Raw genomic sequence first — 22676 nt, 5'->3', positions numbered from 1 at the left:
ATGCACTCTCATGCTGCGGAGGTACCATCTCATACTCCATCCAGGGGTCAGCTGGCTTTCCTTCCTTTGATTCATCCCATTTTAACTAGGTGAAATATTAGATGTCCTGAAAGTGAAATATAATCTGAAACGAATGTATATCAGCCTTAACTTCTCTCTTTAGTGTCTGATGATGAAATTTTTTTCTTATACAGGCAATACTTAATGCAAGGAAGACTTATTTTTAAGTTCAGCAGCCTGGCTAATTCAGAAATATAACACTCAGAATACTTTGGATCAGACTGATTATAAATGAGATCACACTCTCTGTCCCTAAGCAAGACCACATGGAGAAATGAGTACACTCAGTAAGAGAAATCTTGGTTCTCCGGCAGGAGAGGCAGGATCCTCTAAAATTGCACGGGTCCCTCCTTGGAGAGGAGGACTCCTGTTTTCTCTCCCTGCTTTTGAAGTATAAGAAAATTTAGTTTTATGGACAGAAATTTACCATGCGTTTAGCTTCAGGGCCAGGGAATGAGCCCTGTCCCATTTCTCTAGTAGTGCAGACATAGCTGCAAAGATGGAGTCTCTCTCCCATCCTGTCCAACAGTGGCTTCAGCCATGAAGGAGCTGCAGGTTTCAGGAGTGAGTGAACTCTTCCAGGCTCCTCATCTACTCCTTGCATATATCATCATATATATATAATTAATCTGAATCACATATATGCACTGGCATTTTATTTATATACATGTGCATATACATACACATATATATACATGTATACGCACAGAGACACAGAGAGGTAACAGTCATCAGTTTTCCTGCCTTCTACCCAGCTTCAGTCATAGTCTTTCAGTATAATTTATAGCTTCAGCATCATACATTTTCTGATTTTACTAAAGCAGAGAACTGAAACTGAAATATTCAAATAAAATATAAAGGCCAATGCCTTTTATAAAAAACTGTTATAGTACAGACAGCTCTCACTGTGAGGCTGACAAACATTTGCCCCCATGTTTTCCCTCCACTTTCTTGTGCTGTGAAAGACACTCAGATATCCAGGGATGGAACAATATCTTAAAGAAATGCACAGCTTGGAGCCTCCCCAGCTTTGCTTGCTGAGGTTACAGCCTTTCCCAGGAGACCTTGTATAATCACATCGGTTACTTTGATGGCTAAATAGACGCCTCCCTCAACACCCTCCATGTACAAATAACACAGTCCCTGAAGGAAGAGTATTGCCAGAGTGGTGAGGGATTGCTGAAAGGGGAAATAGAGACGATAAAGGCAGTGAGGAGGTTTTTCCAACTATTTCTTGGGAGATGATAACTGGGCTGAGATACGCTTCTCTTGCATAGAAATAAGTGACTCCTTGAACCTTCACTCAGACGAGATGGAAAATCATGTAAGTCCTGTGGTTTATTGCACTTTCTCATCTTAGAAAAAAGGTAGTTTGTGGTAGGGTCTTCTATAGGATTCAGCAACCTTTTATTTACCTAAAAACATTAAAGAACCTGAGCAGAAACTTTTTTTCTAGGTGAGTGGCATGTAGAAGAAAATGACAGCGGGAAGGAGGAGTGAATATTTATTCCCTCCAGTGCAATGTGTTTGCACAGGAGTTTCCCCTATGTTTTTGACTTGTTATTTTGCTGAAGTGAGTTTACTAGGGTCAAAAATAACACATAGAAGAGTGAATAGGTATATAAGGAAGTTTTTGTTCTGTGCATAAAAGTGGCAGAGATATATATTTTATATACAAAGTTCAGATTATTTAGTTATAATTTTTATTTCAAAGAGAGAAAAATTTCAATAACCTTAAGGTTTATAACATTACTCTCTTACATAAGTTTATGCTTAACAATACTGTTCTAACATTTTTTTTTTAAGACTTAAGAAGAACGGATCTTATTTTAAATGCTTTTTTATTTTTGTAAACGAAGGCTTAATTAAATCTGTTTTATTTGTGGAATATGTTGAACTGTGTTTGGTGAATGTTTTTATCAAGATAAACTGTGGGGCAGATAAACTAATAAGTGAATATTGGTGGGGAAGTAAATTAATGAATGATGCAATCAAGAGGAGAACATAAATTTGGGTGTTTGGTGGTGAATTGGCAATAGAAAAGACGACAATCCTTTGAAACTCAGAGAAACTGATCTCTTTGTTTTGATAAAGCAGAAGAGATTAAACATTTCAGGTTTGCATTTGAAGCAGCTGCAATAGCTTTTATCTGCTAGGAGTGGCATATGTGTGTTCAGTGCACCACAGAGACAACAGGTAAACCTCTAGAGAAATGATTTTAAGTGGAATAGAGCTGTACATTATACAAAGTTGTTTTATTAGGATGATAAGGATGATGAACTGTGGAGCTAACCAGTACAGAGACCTAACAGAACCAGTTGCTCAGGAGGTTCTTGCCATGGTACTGGTACAGTTCCTTTACCATTTTTCATAGGTTTTGATTTTCTGTTGTACTACATTTTGATTTTCTTTGTAACTGACTTGACCAGAGGCGATTTTCCTTATCACTGGAGAGAAGTTCTTTGAAATTTGGATTTCTTTCTCTAGGATGAAAAGGGCTAATGTTGAAGTTAATCACGAAAAGTGAGAAGGAACCTAATACTGACATTAGCTATGTCATTATTAAAGAACATTATTAAATGACATACCTAATGCAAATGGGTCATTCAGAACTGACCTGGTTAGATACATTTTAATGTATTTAGAAAAATATCTCTGGGAAGAAAACTGTGGCAGACAAAAGACCATGCAATTTGAAAATTTCATACAACTGTGGAATCAACAGACTTCTGGCAATCAAAGTTAAAATTTAGATTGTATACTTGAGATAAGTTTTTTTTTAAAAAACTTACATGTTAAATGTTTTCTCACTGTATTTTATTAACAACGGGGTTTTTTTCATATCTTATTCAATGGACTATTTGACTTCTGTTATGATCTTGGGGAAAAATATTTCTCCTATGTTGTATCTATGTTATGTTTTGTCCTCCAAAGCATATATTCAGCTGCTAAGAGATGCTTCTGTATCATAATTTACATGATAAAACCAATTTTCAGAACTACAAAATGGTAAATCTATGATACTTTTAGTGCATTTAGTACTTTCTGTTAATGGTAACAGTCCAAAATCCAATCCATGTATTTCACCAAGTTTATATAGCTTTTGTTCATTGTAATCAAGTCATATTAATAGGAGATAAAAGTTTACAGAACCATTAATCACGTTAACTGCATTTCAAACACTGCTTACATGTGGCCAGAAAAACATCTGGCATATTGGCAGTCTGGCCTTCACAGCCTGAAATTTCAAATGCAAAAACCCAGGTTACCATTTAGTAATGCCATCTAAATACAATTGCAGCAACTCTTACATAGGTGTCCTTAGCCTCTTGCAAATTTGAGGTAGTGAGAGCTTAGTTCTCATTCCTTAAGGGTGAAGAGAATTCAAAGTCCATCTGTTTGCTGCACAGCTTGAATATCCATAGAATCTGCAGATGTTTCTGTCCAGCACTATAGAAAATATGTGGTTAAAAATCACAAATTGGCCCTCTCCTGGCTGCTAAATGTAACCTGCAGCACATGCTCCTTCCTTCCACTGTTGTCCCTTTGGCAGGACCCAGCCTGCCAAGCTTGGTGACATTAATGAATTTCCCTTCCTCCTTTTCCTCCTCCTCTTCCCCACTTCATGGGGCTGAAAAATGAGAAACTTACACTCTCTTGCCATGCTTCTTAAATCTGCCCCCAGAGCGGCTGAAATTTCTTGGTATGGCACTTCTAAATCAAAATATATTCCATTTCACTCAGAGTTTCCAAGCACACACAGTATTCAAGTTAGGAGAGGGCTGAGTCCTAATCTGTCTCTTCTTTTTGTTTTTTAAAACTCCCCACCTAAGCTTTATTGCCCTGTCATCTGTGTCCAGCAACTGGTCAATCTTCTTGGTAAAAGCACAGGAAGGAAATTTTTATCTCAGGTCTCTATGCAATTGTCACCATGTAAGACCATAATGTGGAATGTCAACAGACTTGGATACCAACACACTTTAATCACAGATACATGCAAATTTATCAGTTACATGACTTTCCTGTGCCATAGCTCCAGTCATGCCATGCATAGTCCTGGGCCCTGGGGTCCCCTGGGGTCTTCTGCACTCCCTGGATTCCTCATAGGTTGGAGAGATGGTTCTGAATTCCGGTGTTGGGTCATGGAGTTTCCCACCAGAGTCTTTCTTTGTCCTCTGGTTACCCCCACTATCCTCAGTTACAGGGCTGAGTAGGGAATCCCTTGTTGATGATTACTTAGTTCAAACTGCACTGTCATTGTCGGTTTTGCTGTCGATGCTCACAATCTTGTTCTGGCCACTTCTGAACACTTTTGCACTTCTTGATGACCAACAGGTTGTTTCCATGGTTTGGCTATTTCCCTGGGCACACCAAAGCTACCAGTTAAAGTTCATGGGCTGATGCTAATAATTCTGCTGGTTGTATCTAACTCATCCTGACTCCTACAGCAATGGACTAGTCTATGGTCATTAAAAGCTTTTCAGCTCTTCTCTCTCAGATCCCTGTGCTGCCACAGAGTTTCTTATCTTCCTCAGTGCTTGCAACTGGCTGTTTGACAACTTGTCAATTGACTGCTCAAGCACTTACAAAAACTGATGTCTGCAAAGATTTAAATTATTTATGATAGCAAAGTAGGTGAAAATTAGTCCACTCTTACCATGCAAAAGAAAATGGGACTTAACGCTTCACTAATTCCTAAGAAAGCTTGTCCTGTAAGTAGTCATTAAGGAAGCAATGTAATATAAGGCAATCCTAGAATTTTTATGTGTTCACGGTCTGCTGATGACTAATGATGTTTGTCCAGTCCTATCACTGACTGTAGAATTACTAATTTTTGGAAGTTTAGTCGTTGTCCATTAGTTGAGGCGGTAAGAAGAGTAGGCCTAATGGATGCAAAAGGGGAATTTGTCTCATCGCACTTGAGACATCTCAGGTCATCAATTGTAGTCAACTGGCACTCTGAGATGTGATTCATTTCATCCTGAAAGAAATGTGAAAAGGTGTCTAACTCTGAGATGTCTGAAGTGAGGTGAGAGCAATCCCACCCAAAGGAGCTTTCTGGATGAACGCTAAAAGACTTTATCAGGTCTTTGTAAATTGCTTTGTGAATCTCCACACTGTCTACTACCTTCATTCCCCAGTGCTGGGAAGTGTAAGGTGTAAATCCCAGATTGAAAGAGTGGAATTTATCTCATGCCAAGTTTTCTTTTACAGGCAATGAAAAAAATCAGTCGCATTTTTCAGCACCCTTCACGTGTCTTAATCTATATGTCTACTTATCATTAGCTGGTCTGTGTCCTCAGTTTTGTTGACTGCAAAGAGGGTATAGGGTAGCCAGATCAGCTGTTCCATCTCCTTTCATTCAGGTGCCATGCTGGGAGACTCAGAGGACTGGAGCTCTTGTCCAGGTTATCTAGGGAAGGTAAACAAATTTCAGGATTGAACCTGGAATATTCAAAGGATAGTGCCACAGCTCAGTTCAGGTAAGGTGTGGTGTTCTAATGGCGGGAAACTAATGAACAAATATGCTGATCATTCTCTCCCTTGGCAATCTCAGAGGAGCTATGCTGGGTGGTGTTATTCAGACCTGTGAGATGTTTCTTGTAGGCTGCTCTAAATAGGTAGACTAAATGGGCTGAAGTAGGTATACTACTTGTTTTCCTTATATAGAGGCATTTTGTGTGAGGGTGCCTTTTACCTTTCAACTTAATGCAATATTTTATTTCTTTTTTATTATTACAGTGGTGCGTGGTGGGAAGATAAGAGACAATGGGCATAAACTGAAACAACAAGGGGGCCAAATGGATTGAGAGGGCCAAGTATTGGAATAGGTGGGTCAAAGAGGTTGTGCAGTCTCTGTCCTTGGAGATTTGCCTGGATAAAGCCCTGACCTCATGACTGACCCATTTTGAGGAGCAGGTTAAACTAGAGACCTCCTGAGTTCTCTTCCAAGCTGAATTATTCTACTATAAAAAATTGCATGTGTTAATACACAAAATTTATTTTCATACATGTTTTAAAGATCATTAAGACAATGACAGTTTGGTTTGATTAAATCATCTGCCTCGAAATATAGAGCAGGTTTTGAGGAAAGAATAGAACAGTTCTATGGAAGCTTTGAATTACTGTTAACTAAATCTTTCCTTACTCAGTTCTAGAAAGGTTTGTCTTATCTGCTGGAAATTCAGGTGTAGAAAGATGCAACACAGCCCAAGTCTACCATAGTAACTTCGGGTGGTGCAGTTGACATGTCTTTCCAAGGTCCATATTGATGTTCTTGGCTCCCTAAATAATTACTGGAGATAAAAACAGCTGGATAAGTCTAGAGTCCCTCTTTTCTCCTGCAGGTGTTGGATATTATCACTGAATAAGATGCAAAAGTATACAAAAATCAACTATACTGAAGACAATAATAACATTTCAGTTGTTCCACTAGGACAAGGCTTTTCACGTACAGTCTTCAAACAACTGTTATTTCAGTTACTTAAAAGATAATTTCTGTGCATACTATGAAAGCCCTTTTAAACCAAAGGCACAGTTTTAACAGGCAAGAATTGCAAAAAAAAAAAAATGTAATAAGGTAATCCTGTCCACTCTCATCATACTAATTATCTTGGTCATGCTGATCACAGTAATTGTCAACATGTTTTCACCTCTTTCCATAATAGATCATGAAGCCAGGAAATCAAATAATTGAGAACAACCTTCTTTCATTAACTGAGGATTGAATTGGGGTGATTGTAATAGCAAGAAAGTGAGAGAAAACATCTTTGACAAGAGCCTTGTTTCCTAGTCTGTCTCAATGAATATTCCTAAAGAGGAAAACACATTTGGAAGAAAGCAGCCCTACTTCAGAAAACTATCTAGCTACACATTTTGGTATTTGAGAAATAATTCATAGAAAATACATTTGCCAGCTAAAAGAACAAATCAGAAATGCTTTGTTTTGTTTTCTTATTATTATTCTTCAATCATGTTGATTTCATTCAGCATTTTCTGGTCTTCAGTCAGTCAAAGGATAAGAAAACTTTTCATTTTAAAAAGATACTAAACGTCACACTGTTTTGTAGGTATTTCAAGTCTTGAGAAAAGGCCAAAATGGTACTTTGTTGCTTCTGTGACATCAAGGGCAAAAATGGTTTTGCATTAACACTTTTCACTTCTTTTGACCAAATTGCTAAATCTAGCCCTAGTCACATAAAAAAACTAAATACAACTCAGCTGTACTTTGTATGCTATCCTCCCTGAGACTATGAGTAAAGAAATTATTTTGAAGATATTTTTAAAGATGCTTGAACAAATCAGGAACTTTTTTTCTGGATTACTCAATTTTTAATAACATTAGATTTTATTCAGAACTAGGCTGAGTATCTCACAATTGCCCATGAATGAAAAGAGTAGTTTAGCCTTCTACTCCATGGCTTGCAGCTGTTATCAATAGAAATGTTGCTGCTGACATGTGAGACAGCAAGCACAAGACTTTATTTCCTTTCCTTAATGTTTGTTCACCTGTGGAGCAATTTATAAAACCACCTGTAACAGGAAAGGCTCCCCTGCCTGGTTTCCAGCTCTGGCCAAGGACCTGCAGATTCTATGTGCCCTCATGCTTCCTCCTACTTGCCCACCCTTGGCTTTAGCCAGCAACATCTTATCTTCCCAGATTGCTCTGCCTTCTAATAGTCTTGAGAGGGAACTGTGTGACAATCAGTTTCTTTTCTGGGATTTGAAAGATGGTTTCGTGGAAGAGAGGAGAGAACACTGCAAAGAAATCTGCGACAAACCCGGAATTTTAATGGTGAACTTCTGAGATCAGGTAGCCTTTTATGGAAGTGCTGTGTGGAGGGATGGGTATGCTTGGATGATTTGGCACAAAGCAGAATAAAGTAATTATCGTATTCCCTCCGTGCATTGCACAGAAATTGTGTTATTTCATGCATCATTCACAGCTCTCATTACTGGTACCACAACATCTAAATTACTCTGAGCATCAACAAAACAAATACCACTTTGGCTAGCTGAAGACTTAAAAACTTGGGATTGGATGTTATCATTTTCATTTTTGCTATAATACTATGCACAGCTTCCAGACTATTAGCTTGATCTTGAAAAGCGTAAAATCATGAGTATTCTTGCCTAAATGTCCTATTTCTCTTCCAGAAACATCGCTATTTTATGCTGGAAGCACGGGTTACTTTTCATATTTATAATTTTGTGTGTTTATTTAACGGGAGAGGCAGGCTGACTGCAAAAATGAAGAGATTTCACTGCAGCTAGTTTGTCACTGGCCTCCAGCTGTTCTCACAGCAACGGTTTCCTACAGTTCAGCAATGTGAGGACAACTGAAATCATGTTGTATCTATCTGGGGAGAACTGAAATGGCGTTGCATGGCAGGGGAAGATACAGGGAGTCAGCACACAGGTGGTAAAATTATCTGTTTTCAGTAAAACAAAGCCTCTTGATTCAGACGTTGTGTTTTCCTGGGATGTCACATATAGTGCCTGGAAAGGAAAGGTGCAAGAGCAGGTCATCTGGCAGCTGTCCTGCGAGGACAGCTTAAACTTTCCAAGATAAGCTCTGACTGCTAGTTGTGGAGTCAGCTTTGAAGGACACATTGAAATGGTGGTGGCAGCTTCTGGATGGAAACACCTGGCTGTGTGCCTCTAATGTGATCTTCTTCCATGCAGACTCAGCAGTGATCCATCCTGAGTAAAGTCCTCAACCAGATGGGATCATTTCACCGTCTGCAGATGGGACTGCACTGGCTCAGTAGTTCCATGACTCTGTAGTGAATCAGCAGTGTCTTCCTAGAGGTCATAATCAAAGAAAATATTTTAGGGAAATCTCCTTATAGAGCTTTTGAGTGAGTTTAGTACAAGGATGCAAGCCTGGATCATCTTACTCTGTATACCGTTTTCAGTTTTTCCACTGTCAATATATGTGCAGTTCATGGCCTTGCTTGGAAGCTTTTCACAGTGTTAAGGTAGAAGGGTGGATTCACTGTGCTGCCAAAGTATGGACTCAGGTAGCATTTAGTTGAATGGATTCTATCCAATACCTGACCAAAAATCTCCATTAAATAATGCAAAGTATTTTTCTAGTATAATCTCACTTTTGTTGTTCTGACAAGCAGGCATAAAATATAAACTTTGTGCTTCATACTTGTCAGATCAAGCATTTTTGTCCACCGTATCAGTCAGTACTGACTCTATGGGTCATTTAAATCTTCTGGTGCTTGGACGCTGCTCGTTCCTGCGCTGACACCACCAGGATGGGTTATCCATCTGAGTATTTACATCTGCACTAGTTAATTTAATACTTGGTCCTTCTGTTGCAGACATAGCTTCCACATATTTGATGTTGTTGCAGTTTGATGGGTTTTACTCCCCCGTTTCCAAATACTGGGTTAAACCAGCGCCTTAGTTTTTTTCTGAACGGCAGCTCAAGAGCATTTAGGATAACGGGTGTCTTAAATGAGGTGCTCCAAATAATGGACTCTTAAGTTTATAGAGGTCTGCTCACATCTCATCAGATACACATAATTTAAAAAAAAATACTGAACAGACATCTCACCGAAAAAGGTATTGATTATTTTTTTTTTTCTTTTTAGAAGCTGATGGCTCAGCTTAGCCACGCATGGGCAACCAGTTGTTTAATTTTCATAATTTGCCTGTTTTGGAATTACTTGACTTCCTTTCTACTTGTTTCTATTATTTGGACAGAATTAGTGACAGGAAGAGAAGAATGAAAAATGGCTGAGTTCTTACTACCTGGTACCAATAACTTCCGTAAGTTCACTTACGAATCCTTGGCTGCTATTGAAAAGAGAATTGCTGCCAAGAAGAATTGTCGAAGAAATACTATAGACCAGAAACCTGAGGAGAAACCACGTCCTCAACTTGACCTACAAGCTTTCCAGAAGTTACCAGCTCTCTATGGAAATCCTCCTCCAGAGCTTATTGGGGAACCGCTGGAGGATCTCGACCCATACTACAAAGATCGTAAGGTTAGAGTCAACCAAGATGCTTGGATTTTAATTTGTTTTATTGTGTTGCTAAGAAGTGTTTATGTGAATGATCTATCAAACAGTTTTGCTTACATCCCTTTGGAAAAAAATATCATCCCTTTCTAGGTTATAATAATGCAGGCAGTCGGCACAGCTGAATGACATGTTGTAATCTTCTTTAAAAAAATCTTCATTTTGAATTATAGGAATTAAGTAATATGATCTTAATTAACATTTGAATCAGAATGGAAGCAGAAAAAATAGAACAGATAAAGGAAGAAAATGGGGTTTTGAGTCAGATCTACAAGAAATGATAATAATTTTATAAATTTTCTTAAATCCTATGATTTGAAATAACATGTTCCTCTTTATCTCAATGCTTATGCTCCACTTACATGTACAATAAATGATCACCTAAGTATAAAAATTATTTTAAGACATTTGCTGATGAATCCTTAAAACCTACTTATTCAAGCTCCATATCTTAGTCATGAAGTATTGAAGAATATGATATTCAATAAAGAACAGAGAAATGGGAACTAATCCATTGGAAATTATACTTATTGCTTGAGAAATGGTTAATGCTTTGAACTGATTTCTGTGGCCTTAGAGCTAGAGGATCACTATCAACAATAGCAAATAATGACAGAGGCTGCAATTCTTCCTTCTACCTCTGTATATCTTGACTCAATGAGAGGTTCAATTTATTTTAAAAGAATAGTTATAAACAAGATTTGTTCTGTGTACAACTCTTCGCAAGTCCTAAGGTTTAAAAAAGAAGTTCATGCTGAGGATTTTTTTGCAGCTTGACAGTTAATGGGTATTAACTCTTTCATCAGTTTATGATGAAAGGATAGCAAAATATTATAAAGAGTCTTCCCATTTAAACAAACAAACTGAAGTTAAAATCAAGCTCTTGCTCATCACTGATACAACAGGATATAGTACAAAAATATGTTCTCCGTTCAACCTCCTGAAAACTTTACTTCATGTTTCTTTTTTTTTTTTTTTTGAAGGTTTTCATAGTGCTAAACAAACAGAAAACAATCTTCAGATTTACGGCTACACGTGCCTTATGGATTCTCAGTCCTTTCCATCCAATTCGAAGAACAGCAATTAAAATTTTAGTACATTTATATCCTTTTGTTGGCTTTATTTGCTTTTTTTGATTATGAAACCCTGTGCTTATGTATTTTAGAGCATTGAATGAATGTAGTCTTTTCCTCACTCCAGATTCTGATTATGAATTATCTTAGGAATTATTACTGTTTTGGTGCTCTTGTGCTACTTAGAAATAAATAGTTTTGTGAGTACTGGGGAAAATGAAGCCTGATTTTCTACAGATTTGTGTTTTGAGAATGGTCTCTGATGTTGATTTCCTGATGTCTCATAAACAAGTATCTCATGCTGAAGCCTTTCTCAGTGAGAAGGCTAATAAGATCTCTGTCCCTTTCTCATCTTCTGTTTACCCAAACTATAAGAATTAAATTCAACTCATGTGCCAAAGCTGATCAACCATTGGCCAATTTTAAGAAAACAAGGCTGAGATAGGCACACATATGAAAACTCATAGAAAGAAAGATTATGCAAACTTAGTTTCTTTAGGAAATCAGATTAAAAAATGTATCTTTGGTATATGAAAGCAAAAATTTCCAGGGATGCTGTTACAGGAATATAAAGGTACTATAGATCCCACCTCATACATCAAATTTAGGGGACAGGAATCACTAGTATATTGCTCCAGTTTGGCACTGGGGAATGAGACCAGAGCAATAACGCTATTGCTTGGGGCTGAATCAGGCCCAGTGAAGAGTCTGTGGTATCCATGTGTGGATTTTAGGTTTCCAGCCGTTTCCTGGCTGTGTGGTGCTGAGTTAGCTGCAATGGGTCCAAAGTTGTCATCGTAGCTGGGTATAGACATCCCTGGAGGAGTGATGCCTCTTATCTGAGGCTTTTCCCAGGCAGCAAGTTGGCTGATATTGGCATTTCAACACTACTGGTCCAGCTCCTGAGTTTGTGACAGTTTGATCGTGCCTAGAGGTAAAGCCAGGAGATCTTTTGTGGGGATGGAGAGGATGGATGATGGAAAGGCTAGATGTCTTTCCCATGGACATCTACCTCCTGCATTGCCAAAACGTGTGGTGTGACACAAGGCATGAGATTCAGCTCCAGAGCCAAGTGCTTAAGCTTAGGTGTCTACACGTGAGCTAGATGCCCAAGGTCCCATACATCCCCTACAGTCAGCAGGTCCCAGAGAGCAGCTGGGCAGCCCTAAGAGTTGGCTAAACATGGGCATCTAGAGTCCTTTGAGACATCTGCAAGTATCCTGGCAGACTTCATGCTGTCCCTTCAGAAGAGTGCAGCTCTGCCAATTTAGTCAGTTTTTGGCTTCATGTCTGTGACCTTGGGTGAGTTTTTAACTTTTATGCTATAAATTGAAGCTAAAAATGCATCCCTCCTCCCACTCGTTGAGCGGTTGAAGGTCCATTTACCAAGTTTGCAATGCTTAGAGCAGCAGATCACTAGCCCATACAGAAGTCCAGATGCCATGAATAACAACGGTAGCGTGTTGTTGCCTAACGTGACTCAAAATCAGCAAATACATGTGCGTGCTGTTCTTACATGTGCTTTAAACTCAAAACCAGATACTACATCTATGACTGATAGAATATCTAGTTACATTTCTGAATCAATGTCATATTCTTTGCCTTCACTCCCGTGACTTACTTTATTCACTTTGTTTATCATGTGCACTATTATAACTAATTGTGTATTCATGGCTCTCACTGAGTCCTTTAAGGCTTCTGCATCTCCTTCATGGAATAAGTATGTTGAGTAAGTATCTGTGGGTATGTATATTTTTAATTCTGTAGTTATATTGAATTATTGACACATATCTTGCCACCTTCATTCAAGATAGTTTATGGGGGATTTAGAAGGAAAGTTGCTTGTGTTAGGACTTTGTCTTTTTTTTTTTTTTTTGCTTTGAGGGAGTATTTTTGTCTTTAAACTCAATATCTACAAAAACTGTGGTGTTATAAGGCAGAGTGAGTATAGATTAAGTTCCGCAGTTTATTATCCCAATTTCTGAAGTAATTATTTGCTCTTTATCCAGATGCATTTCCCATTGTTGCTTATGCTGATGCAGCACACCAAGAGCTGCTGTCTTTTAAAATTCTTTCTAATAATATTGAAATGCTGATTTTTGCTCTAATAAAATGTTCTGTCAGAAGCTCTTGGCCTTCAGGATGCTGTTAGAAAGTAAAGCTCTTATCTTCAGTGCTGCCAACACTTGCAGTGTTAAATCACAATAAATCCATGCCTTTGTAGTCACACTTAAACTGGATAATCCCATGTTTTTATTTTTTTTAAAAGAGTATTTCAGCTCTCACATCTTCAGTTTGGCATAAAAATGTTAGAATACAAACTCTGATAATTCTAGCACCTAACGCAAAGGAAAAGATTCCAAAATACTTAGTTTTAAAAAACAGCTCTAAAATTGTTTCTGACTATCTCATGTTACACGACACTGAAACAGCTGGGAATGGCAAATCCTCATGCAAGCAGGAACAAGACTCTGCCTGTTATTAATATACATTTCTGCAGCAGATGCTGGGATACTTCCCTACTTATGAAAGCATAAAGGTTAGATAAGAGTTGTATCTGCTGTTGGCGTCAAAACTACTGTTCAAATGCATTTCAGTAATAATTTCAGAATACTTCTTTCCAAATGAAAAGGGAAGCACTGCATCCACATAATTTCTTAGTGCATTTGCTGACTACCAAATGAATGCCTTTTGAATTCCATAGGGAGATCACTCTCTTGTTGAAATGATAAGTGCACTCAAGAAGTCCAGAAGAGCTTTTACTGATAATTTTCCATTAATAAGAATAATTGCCATCTTAAACTGAAAATCCCGTACTCTTGTATTTTTCTAAGTGTTTTAAACATTCTGCACAGAAACAAATGCTGCGTGCCCAAAGTAAATAATATACAGCATATCGCACATTCACTTGGTCATTGAAACCAGAGGAAGATACAAATTTTGATCTTTATTTTAGCAAGTAGCTAGGAGTTTTGCGTTTCCAAAATTATGGGGACACACATGAAAGTGTTTGAAAAAAATTGTTGAATGCCAAAAAAACATGTTACAGGCGTGCATGTTAACAGCCATGTCCAGATTGCAGTCAACTACTGTCTCAAACTCCACGAGTCAGTAGAGTCATACCGATAGAAATACACTGAAATCAACAGCAGTCTTTCCATTGCTTCTCTGCAGCATTGCCTTGGTTTGTTGGCCTAGACAGTAAATAGTCTGACCGTGTCTCTTCTGTTAATTGCTAATATTGCTGTTTTCCTTTGGCGCTTTTCTCCTTTCCTTAGATTTACTTTCACTGGCATTTACACTTTTGAATCATTAATAAAAATATTGGCAAGAGGATTCTGTCTAAACGAATTCACTTTCCTTCGAGATCCCTGGAACTGGTTGGACTTCAGTGTTATCGTTATGGCGTAAGTGGGAACATATAAAATATGGATTACCTGTGCTCGCTCTCTGTATTTGAAGTTCTTGTTGCTGTGGTGCAAAAGGCTGTCTGCAATACAAAAAAAAACCCCTGTGGGTCCTAACTGCATCTGAAATTATCTAGGACATTGACTCTTCCCCTTGTTTTATTGCTCATTGTATAACAACAATGTATGAGTCTTTCAAGAAGGGAATAGAGCTGTGCAGAGCAAGATATACCCTGTGGTGAGTATACGTGAACGGATGCATTTCAATCACTGAAATGTAATAGCTGGGCTGTCAAATACAGACATACTGATCCTGTGAATCATAGTGTAAGTTTGAAAAAAAGAGTGATGTGTATAGACACCAGGACAGTGGATTACATTTGAGCTCTGTATTTCCAAAAATCATAGTTTGAGGTGCAGCTACGGAAGGGAGATCAAACCAGTTCTGCCAGTGTTTCAGCCTGAAATTAATAATTTTGAGTGTTGTCTTTGTTTATATTTTAAATGCATGATATTTTAAGATGCTGACACAAAAGCAGCTGTGCACAAACCAAGAGCTACCTCATAAGGAAACTCTAATAATCAAGAAATCGGTTTCTATTTTATAAGTCTTCAGACAAATCTTTGATATGTAGTTTATTAATACTTAAAATATGCTTGGAAAGATTGACAGTTAAGAATGACCACTGTAAAATAACTGCCCTGTTTACTCCGTTCAACTACTTGACATATCACGTCCTGACTTTACAGGTATGTGGGATCATTTAGTAACTTGGGGAGCGTGTCAGTCCTTCGGACTTTCAGGGTTCTGAGAGCTTTAAAAACCATTTCAGTAGTCCCAGGTAAGAAACCCTATTTGCTGAATATTTTCTGCTACTTACAACTGATTCTTGCTCCAATCAAAATGTTGGCTTTTGCCTTTTTTTTTTTTCTCCTTTTTCTGTATCTTTTGTTGATTGCAGATACAGCGGAATTTGTGGACACAAATAGTGCCTCAGTTCACCTGGCCCAACCAGAGTAAATAAAGCATTAGAAACAATCTTGTATTTAATTTATTTTCATCATGCTTTTAAAGATTTTGTTAACACTTTATAATGTCAGTTTTACAGAATGTTCTTCTAGCTGGTCTATGTGTTATGGGTTCAATCAAAACCCCTCTGGTGAATGAACGGAGTTTGCTATTAATCATCTTGCATCACCCCTGGGAACACAGTTTCCTTTTCACTTTTTTCTTAGTTATAAAGCCAGTGGGTTCTTTCTTATGACAAAATACAAATTAAGAACCAGTAGGTTGGCTCTATCTTCTCATTCTGGTCTTTTTGATCATAGTCACTATTGTTTCCAGTGTTCCCTGTTTCTTCACAGATTACCAGTGTTGGAAATTTCATTTGAATTATGCATATTATTCTTTCTGGATAAGAAAGACTAGACTATCTCTGGTTCTTCATCCTTGCCTAAATATTTTACAGGGATTAAAGGAACATCTGGAAATTGTAGTGTCAATCAAATGAGGAAAAAAAAATGATCTCATATTAATTACTCTCTCATCCAAACTATACTTGATTGCAAATATGTTTGCCACATATTATCAAGTAATTTTAGTACTTTGGTTGTTACACATTGTTTTAACTCTAATCAAGTATGACATATGAATCTCAGTTTTTCATCCTGTTTTTCCTTTGTATATTGTCTTCCTAGGACTCAAGATCATTGTAGGGGCACTTATCCAGTCTGTTAAGAAACTTGCTAATGTGATGATCCTGACCGTTTTCTGCCTGAGCGTCTTTGCCCTCATAGGCCTCCAGCTTTTTAAGGGCAATCTGAGACATAAGTGCGTCAGGAACTCTACAGAGTCTTATTTACTTAACAAAACATGGGAATCCTATGAAATGTTTGCTAATGATACAGGTAATTTTTCTCCTTAATTCCTTTTTAGAGGATAATATAGACACCTACGCATGCATGTAGAATCACTGCTGTAAATGATATTGATGTTTTGATGAGCAACTACCTGATAATGGCCTTCAGATTGCCGGAGCAGCTTGCAGGCATCCAGGAATGCACCCCTTCCATTCATTATAACAAACAGCACTCCCAAATTTTCCAGTAATGTCCAGCTCTGTTTCCCAGAATGGTATGACAATAACTGAAACATGCATTAGCTCATTCTCTGCTCCTAATTCCCCAAAGTTCACCTTTTACTACGTGCTGAAGAGTCCATACATCTTCATTTTGCTGCCCAGTGAAGTACTCTTCAGCGTGAAACAGAGGAATTTTGGTTTAAAAGTCAGAGTTACTTTCTTCTTCGCATCGTGTGCATCTCTGTGATATATATTTTGTCTTATATAAGAGATGTATATAATATACATCTTTCGTGTATACGTCTTGACTGAGGCTGGTGATGGAAGCATAGAGCAGAGATCTGAAAACACACCAAAGCATTCTCCGAGGAACAGCAACTGTAAGATGCAATTCAGAAAGGAAAAGCCTCAATGTGCATGAAAAAAATACACTCAAAATAAACAATATCTATGCCAGAAATAAGAAGAAATCTTCATCATTGAAGAAAATCTTCACCAGCAAGTTCAAACATAGCAGCAGTTATATAGGGAGAAAAGCATTCTCCCAAGGGAAATGTTGAAATACATAAAAAAGCCACAAAGGATTGCTGTTTGTATGCAGTCTGTGTGGGAGATTTGTTCAGACAGGATTTCTTTAATAACTTCATAGTCCAGGGGGAGAAAGTCTTTTATATAAAAGATTTTTGAGAAAAACTTTTTGCAAGAAACTCTTGTTCCTACTAAAAAAACCGCACAAAAGAAAAAAGTCATTACAGATACAGAATGTTATAAAAATCATAATTGTAACCAAACTTCAAAAGAAACCAGGTAATGACTAGAGTAGCACAGAAGAGACTATGGATGTGATAAACTTTGGCTAAAAATACTAATTTTCTGTGCTGAAGAAACAGGAAAGGAACATTTTTTTTTTTTTTTTTTTATGCAGAACATTGCAGCTGCATAAAGGCAATAGTCTAGAGAAAGTAAGGCTCAAGAAATTAAAAATCTGTGTTTCTTCACAAGCTTTGTCTTGTTCACATCACAGACAGGTTCAGTGAAAGCTAGATGACTTTCCTACAGGATTTAGAACTTATAGCACTGTAAGCCCAGTTTTCTATTACATGATTTTTTGGTATATTTTTTATGGGCTGCTTTGTATATTTTTTATGGTCCTGACTTTGTGTGACATTCCCATCCCCAACATGGAGAACTACATGTTGTTATGATTCTCTGAAGCTCAATCGCTGAATCTTCTTAAAAAAATTTGGGTGGAAAGATAGTGACTCTTTCCTTTGTGGTGTCTTTACATGGTACAGTAGAGCTGACACTAAAGACTCCTGCTAGCTCTGAATCATGCTGACTTACCTGATGAGCAGAGCTGAGGTTTGAGAAGCACCAGGAAACCATGAGAACTCCCTTGCATCTGAGATAATAAACCCACATCTTAATAGGGCTAATTAGCTATTAGCACTAAAGCTATTACTTTCAGTCTGCTGCTAGCTCAGGCATCAGAGTAACTCGTGCTAAGAGAAATAGGGGAAGAGGTCAAAAAGGCCACAGCTCCAGCATCCTAATGGAAAAAATCTGTATTTCTCAATGAAGCAGGGTTAGGACCTGCTGTCTGGCTCAGCAGAGTAGTGACATGGCGTGGTGTATATCCACGCTGCCAAATACTTTTTCTTCCTCCTCAATAAGATTCTGTTTTTATTGCTTATTGGAAACAGAACTGGTCTATGCTACCCCAAATGATGTTTGTACACTGTCCTGGAGAGGTCTAATTGCTACGGGCCAAAACTGTGCCAGAGTTTGTGCTAATGATTACCAAACCAGGGACTGTGCGTGAGCCTGTGCCCTCCAATTCCTTATTTCCTTTATGCAGATGTGGCCGAAGTGATAATATTTTTAAAAATTCTGTTTTAAGGACTGCCTTCAGTCTGAAATTTGTGTATACGCACATGCATGTTTATAAATGAGGACAGGACATCTTGCAATCTGGTGCAGTTATTGTGAGTGTGGGAAACCTGTCTGTGTGTCTACATACACTTACAGGTCACCGATTACTCATCACGACTTATATTAAAGGATAGAGAATTTGGGCTAAAAAGTGCGTTGTTTTTGAATTTTCTTCCCCTTTTTTTATAGCATACTTTGCTAAGAAAAGAGGCACCTCAGATATTTTGCTGTGTGGTCCTGGTGCTGGGTAAGTGCACTTAAGAATATTTCTTCTTTGGAAGCTTTCTCTGCCTCAGCGCTTCTGTATTCGCTCAGTCATATGAGACAAAAGCAGAAATTCCAGGCTTCCCTTGAATGCAGAAACAGGAACACAGACAACAAAATATAGTAAACAGTCAGATAATTTAATACTTGTAGGGAATGAAGCATGAACCTGCAGCTGGCTTATTCAGGTCTAAATTCCTTTGAGCCTTTCCAGAAGTGCCGTCTTTCTCTTCCCCATGGATGTATGAGAGAACTGAAAACATGAAGGATCTCAGATGTAGCACAGGACAGACACACTCCTCTCTGTAAAGGTTGATGAGTGTTAATCTGGAAAACAAAACATGGATTTTGGAGGGCAGGTTTGGGTAAGGAGGGAGATGTGGCTGCTTTGCACTGATGGATAGGGGATGAGGATTGGTGATGTGGGAGTTGCCCTGGGCTGGTGGTCTACTCCAGCCTGTCTTCTTCCTTTGTTGCTATGTTGTGGGTGTTGCTTTTTCCATCCCACTTTCCAGCCAATACTACATGGAGTAGAAAATTGGCTTGCAATGTAATAAAACACAGAGCTGAATAATAATCAGAACTGTCACATAAGCTGAAGTTTTCCTTGAAATCTGCACAGTTAAAAGAGCTCCACTTTTTATTATTACTTCTAGGATCTGTCCTCCAGACTATACGTGCTTGAAAATTGGGCCAAATCCTGATTACGGTTTCACTAGTTTTGATACGTTTGGCTGGGCTTTTCTTTCCTTATTCCGCCTGATGACCCAGGACTACTGGGAGCGTCTGTACCAGCAGGTACCAGCTCTGTTCATAGTTCAGAACTGATCTTCCAGGGAGAGCAGTAGCTGAAGCAGAAAATGCGTAGAGAGGAAAAGAAACCTCAACTAAAAGCAATAGCTGCAAGTCATTGAGCCCAGATCCTCCCTTCTCCCTTCCAGCAAGCTGTGACTCCTTGAAAAGGGACGATGAAGCACTTCCTAGCAATATCCCTATTACTCTACTGGTTTATGGACTTAAAAAAAAAAAAAATAAAAGTGCTAAAAGGGACCTGTATTGTCCTTCAAAAATACAAAAATGCCTCCTCCATTGTCCTCATGGGGTGTATGATCAGTGGTTCATAGGCAATGGTATAGGAAGAGGGAGAAAGAGGGGGAAGAAGGGCCAAGGAGGATATCTTTTCATTCAAGCTTCCTAAAGCATTGTGTCTAGGAAGCTGAATGCTTCTAAAGATTTCAGAGAGACATTGAATGCCTATTTGATGTTTTTTATGGTAATTTTTATCTCTGGGGTGTGTTGCTTACAGACCCTCAGAGCTTCTGGGAAGGTGTACATACTCTTCTTCATGCTGGTCATCTTTCTGGGCTCATTTTATCTAGTCAACTTGATTCTGGCTGTAGTTACAATGGCATACGAAGACCAGAACAAGGCCACCATTGCTGAAACAGAGGCAAAGGAAAGGAAATTTCGAGAAGCCATGGAATTATTACAGAAGGAGCAGGAGGTACATAAATTTTTCCCTTGCAAACATTAGTCTCATTGCTCTATTGTCAGTCACACAAGAAAAAGCATCACTCCTTGTATACAGCTGTATGTAATAGTCACTCATGGGAACAGGAGCAAGTGATAACTTATTGAAAGTAGTGATTCCTAGAGCTACAGGAGCAATTCCTTGTTCAGCTGTGTATTTCTCCTGTGAAACAATGAATTTTGTTGTGGATAATGAGCATTAAATGCTGTTGTTACTGTAAGAAAAATAGTATTTTAAAATCTGGAAAATGTAAAGTTCGATCAACTAGCAGTTTCCAAAGAAAATGTAGTTGTTTTTTAATTTTTCTTCTATTTTATCATTGTGGACTGCTGAGCAGAGAAATATACAGTAGTTTCATTGATCAACTGCATTAACAACTGAGCCAAAACCTGTTGTAGTTGAATGAAAAGTCTCTTGGTAACTTAAATGGCTTAGAAGCTTCTGGAACAAAATACTCCTGTGTTTTGAAAACGTTGTCCTAAATTCAGAATGGGAAGGAAAGTCAGCCACAGTGTGAATACAGTCCCAAGGATCCCCAATGAAAAGACAGAATTTTAATCCTATTTGAGCATTTATTTGGGGAAATGGATATATTCTACAGCATTAGTTTCAAACTGAGTATTTTTATTGTCAGCAAATCTGCCATATGGAGGAATAGGAGCTATAATGTGATTATTTTGCCCCTGGCAGGCCCAATACATGCGATCATGTAACATACTGCAAATAGCAAATTGTTCAGTGCTCCATATGTTGGGGAAATTCTCTCCTCTTTCTTTTAGTGTTATCACATATTGGAAGATTTTTAATGAGTTTTGTAAAACGCAAATTGTTAAGAGGAAATAATACAGAGCACAGAAGGTTATTGTTTGTTGTTTGGTTTTTTTTTTCCTGCTTATATTCAAAGTACCCAGCAAAAGTATCATCCATGTTTCTGTTTTAATTTCAGTCATTGGCTCTTAAAGGAATTGATATCCTGTCAATTAGCTCCTTTGAAGCCTCTTCTCTGTCTACCAAAGAAATCAAAGAAAGAAGCAACAGGAAAAAGAGAAATAAGTCCTTGGGGATAGAAGATAATGAAGAACAATTCCCCAAGTCACAGTCCACAGACAGTCAACGAAAGTTGGTAATCTATTGTCTGAATCTGAGATCCTTACAGCTTTTCTGATTTTAATAACTGAAAGCACGAACCAAATCCTATTACAAGCACTGATCACTCTTAAGTCTTTATTTTAAAATCCTTTTGGGATGAGGAAGAATTATATGTAAAATTTCATTTGAAAAGGAAATATAAACAAAGGATGGAAGGGAAGTTATAATAACAATTAAAACACATTTTCTGTAACACTGAGGAATAGAAAAAAAGTAAATGACTATCAGAATTTAACTTTTGTGCCATCATTCTCTGTTAAAAAAAAATCTTACTTAAAATATAAATATAAAGCTTATCACAAACAGAGCTGCTACAGTTGCGAGGATTTTATTATCTGCCTTTTAAACTCTGAGCAAAATCCTTCCTGAAAAATCTAAATTAAATAAGAGTTTTGGACTTGGTATGGTTGATGGGAAATGTTATGAAACTCTAAACATTTATGGCTTCCCAAAATCTTCTCTGTGATATTATGCCATTCTCTCTTTATTCCTTTTCCTGGGCTTTTAGTCTTTCCTTGGCCTGGTGTACGGTCCCAATGCAAATCAGATGAAACGCAGACTTAGCCATGGGAGCGTGTTCAATTTCCAAATACCTGCTTTGGAAGTTGATTCCAGAACGGATTTTGGTGATGAGGAGACCCGCAGTGCTGGGGAACACGAAAACCAGTATCGGTCGCTGTTGGTTACGCAGATGGGAAGACGCTCCAGTGTGCAAAGTCAAATGAGCCACAGCTCTCGCCCCGCTACCCCAAACTGCATTCAGAGCAGCAAGTGGGCTAATGCGGATGACTGCAACGGGGTGATTTCGGTGATGGGAGGAGGAAGCAGCAGGGTGCACAGTCTAGATCCAGTGTCTTCTGAAGGAGTAATGCTTCCACCGGTAATGGAAAACCCGGGAAAGGATGACCTGGTAAGTAAAAGATATTAAGTATATAATTCATATTATGGTTTCTCTATAAGTGGCAGGTTTTTCTTGTCTTAAGCGTTTCAGTGAAATGGCAAACAGTGATGTGAAATGAAGTCTACTAAGGTGGGGAGTTCTCAAGTTGTCAGTACAAAGTGGTTTTTAATACTCTGATGAGTTCCCAAGAACTAGAGTTCACTGCTTCAGCATTTATCTTATAAACCCTATTTTTCTGCTA

At 38.1% G+C, this 22676-nt stretch overlaps 1 protein-coding gene across 1 annotated transcript in view; it reads left to right on the top strand.

Annotated features, from left to right (window-relative positions):
* Positions 1-9809: 9809 nt before the first annotated feature.
* The window catches only part of LOC309598807 (sodium channel protein type 5 subunit alpha-like), a gene marked incomplete at both ends in the record, with an annotated part of 35247 nt that continues 22380 nt past the window's right edge, over positions 9810-22676 (top strand). Inside the window, 11 exons of the mRNA XM_082329751.1 lie at positions 9810-10064; positions 11081-11199; positions 12792-12899; positions 14449-14577; positions 15328-15419; positions 16276-16485; positions 18780-18837; positions 19511-19652; positions 20161-20358; positions 21332-21508; positions 22043-22444. Coding sequence (XP_082185877.1) covers positions 9810-10064; positions 11081-11199; positions 12792-12899; positions 14449-14577; positions 15328-15419; positions 16276-16485; positions 18780-18837; positions 19511-19652; positions 20161-20358; positions 21332-21508; positions 22043-22444 — 1890 coding nt within the window. The remainder of the gene's footprint in view (positions 10065-11080; positions 11200-12791; positions 12900-14448; positions 14578-15327; positions 15420-16275; positions 16486-18779; positions 18838-19510; positions 19653-20160; positions 20359-21331; positions 21509-22042; positions 22445-22676) is intronic.

This window comes from Platalea leucorodia (assembly GCF_965183815.1).
Source record: "Platalea leucorodia genome assembly, chromosome: 1".
NCBI classification, from domain to species: Eukaryota; Metazoa; Chordata; class Aves; order Pelecaniformes; family Threskiornithidae; genus Platalea; species Platalea leucorodia.
This window is presented reverse-complemented; position numbering and strand designations above follow the sequence as displayed.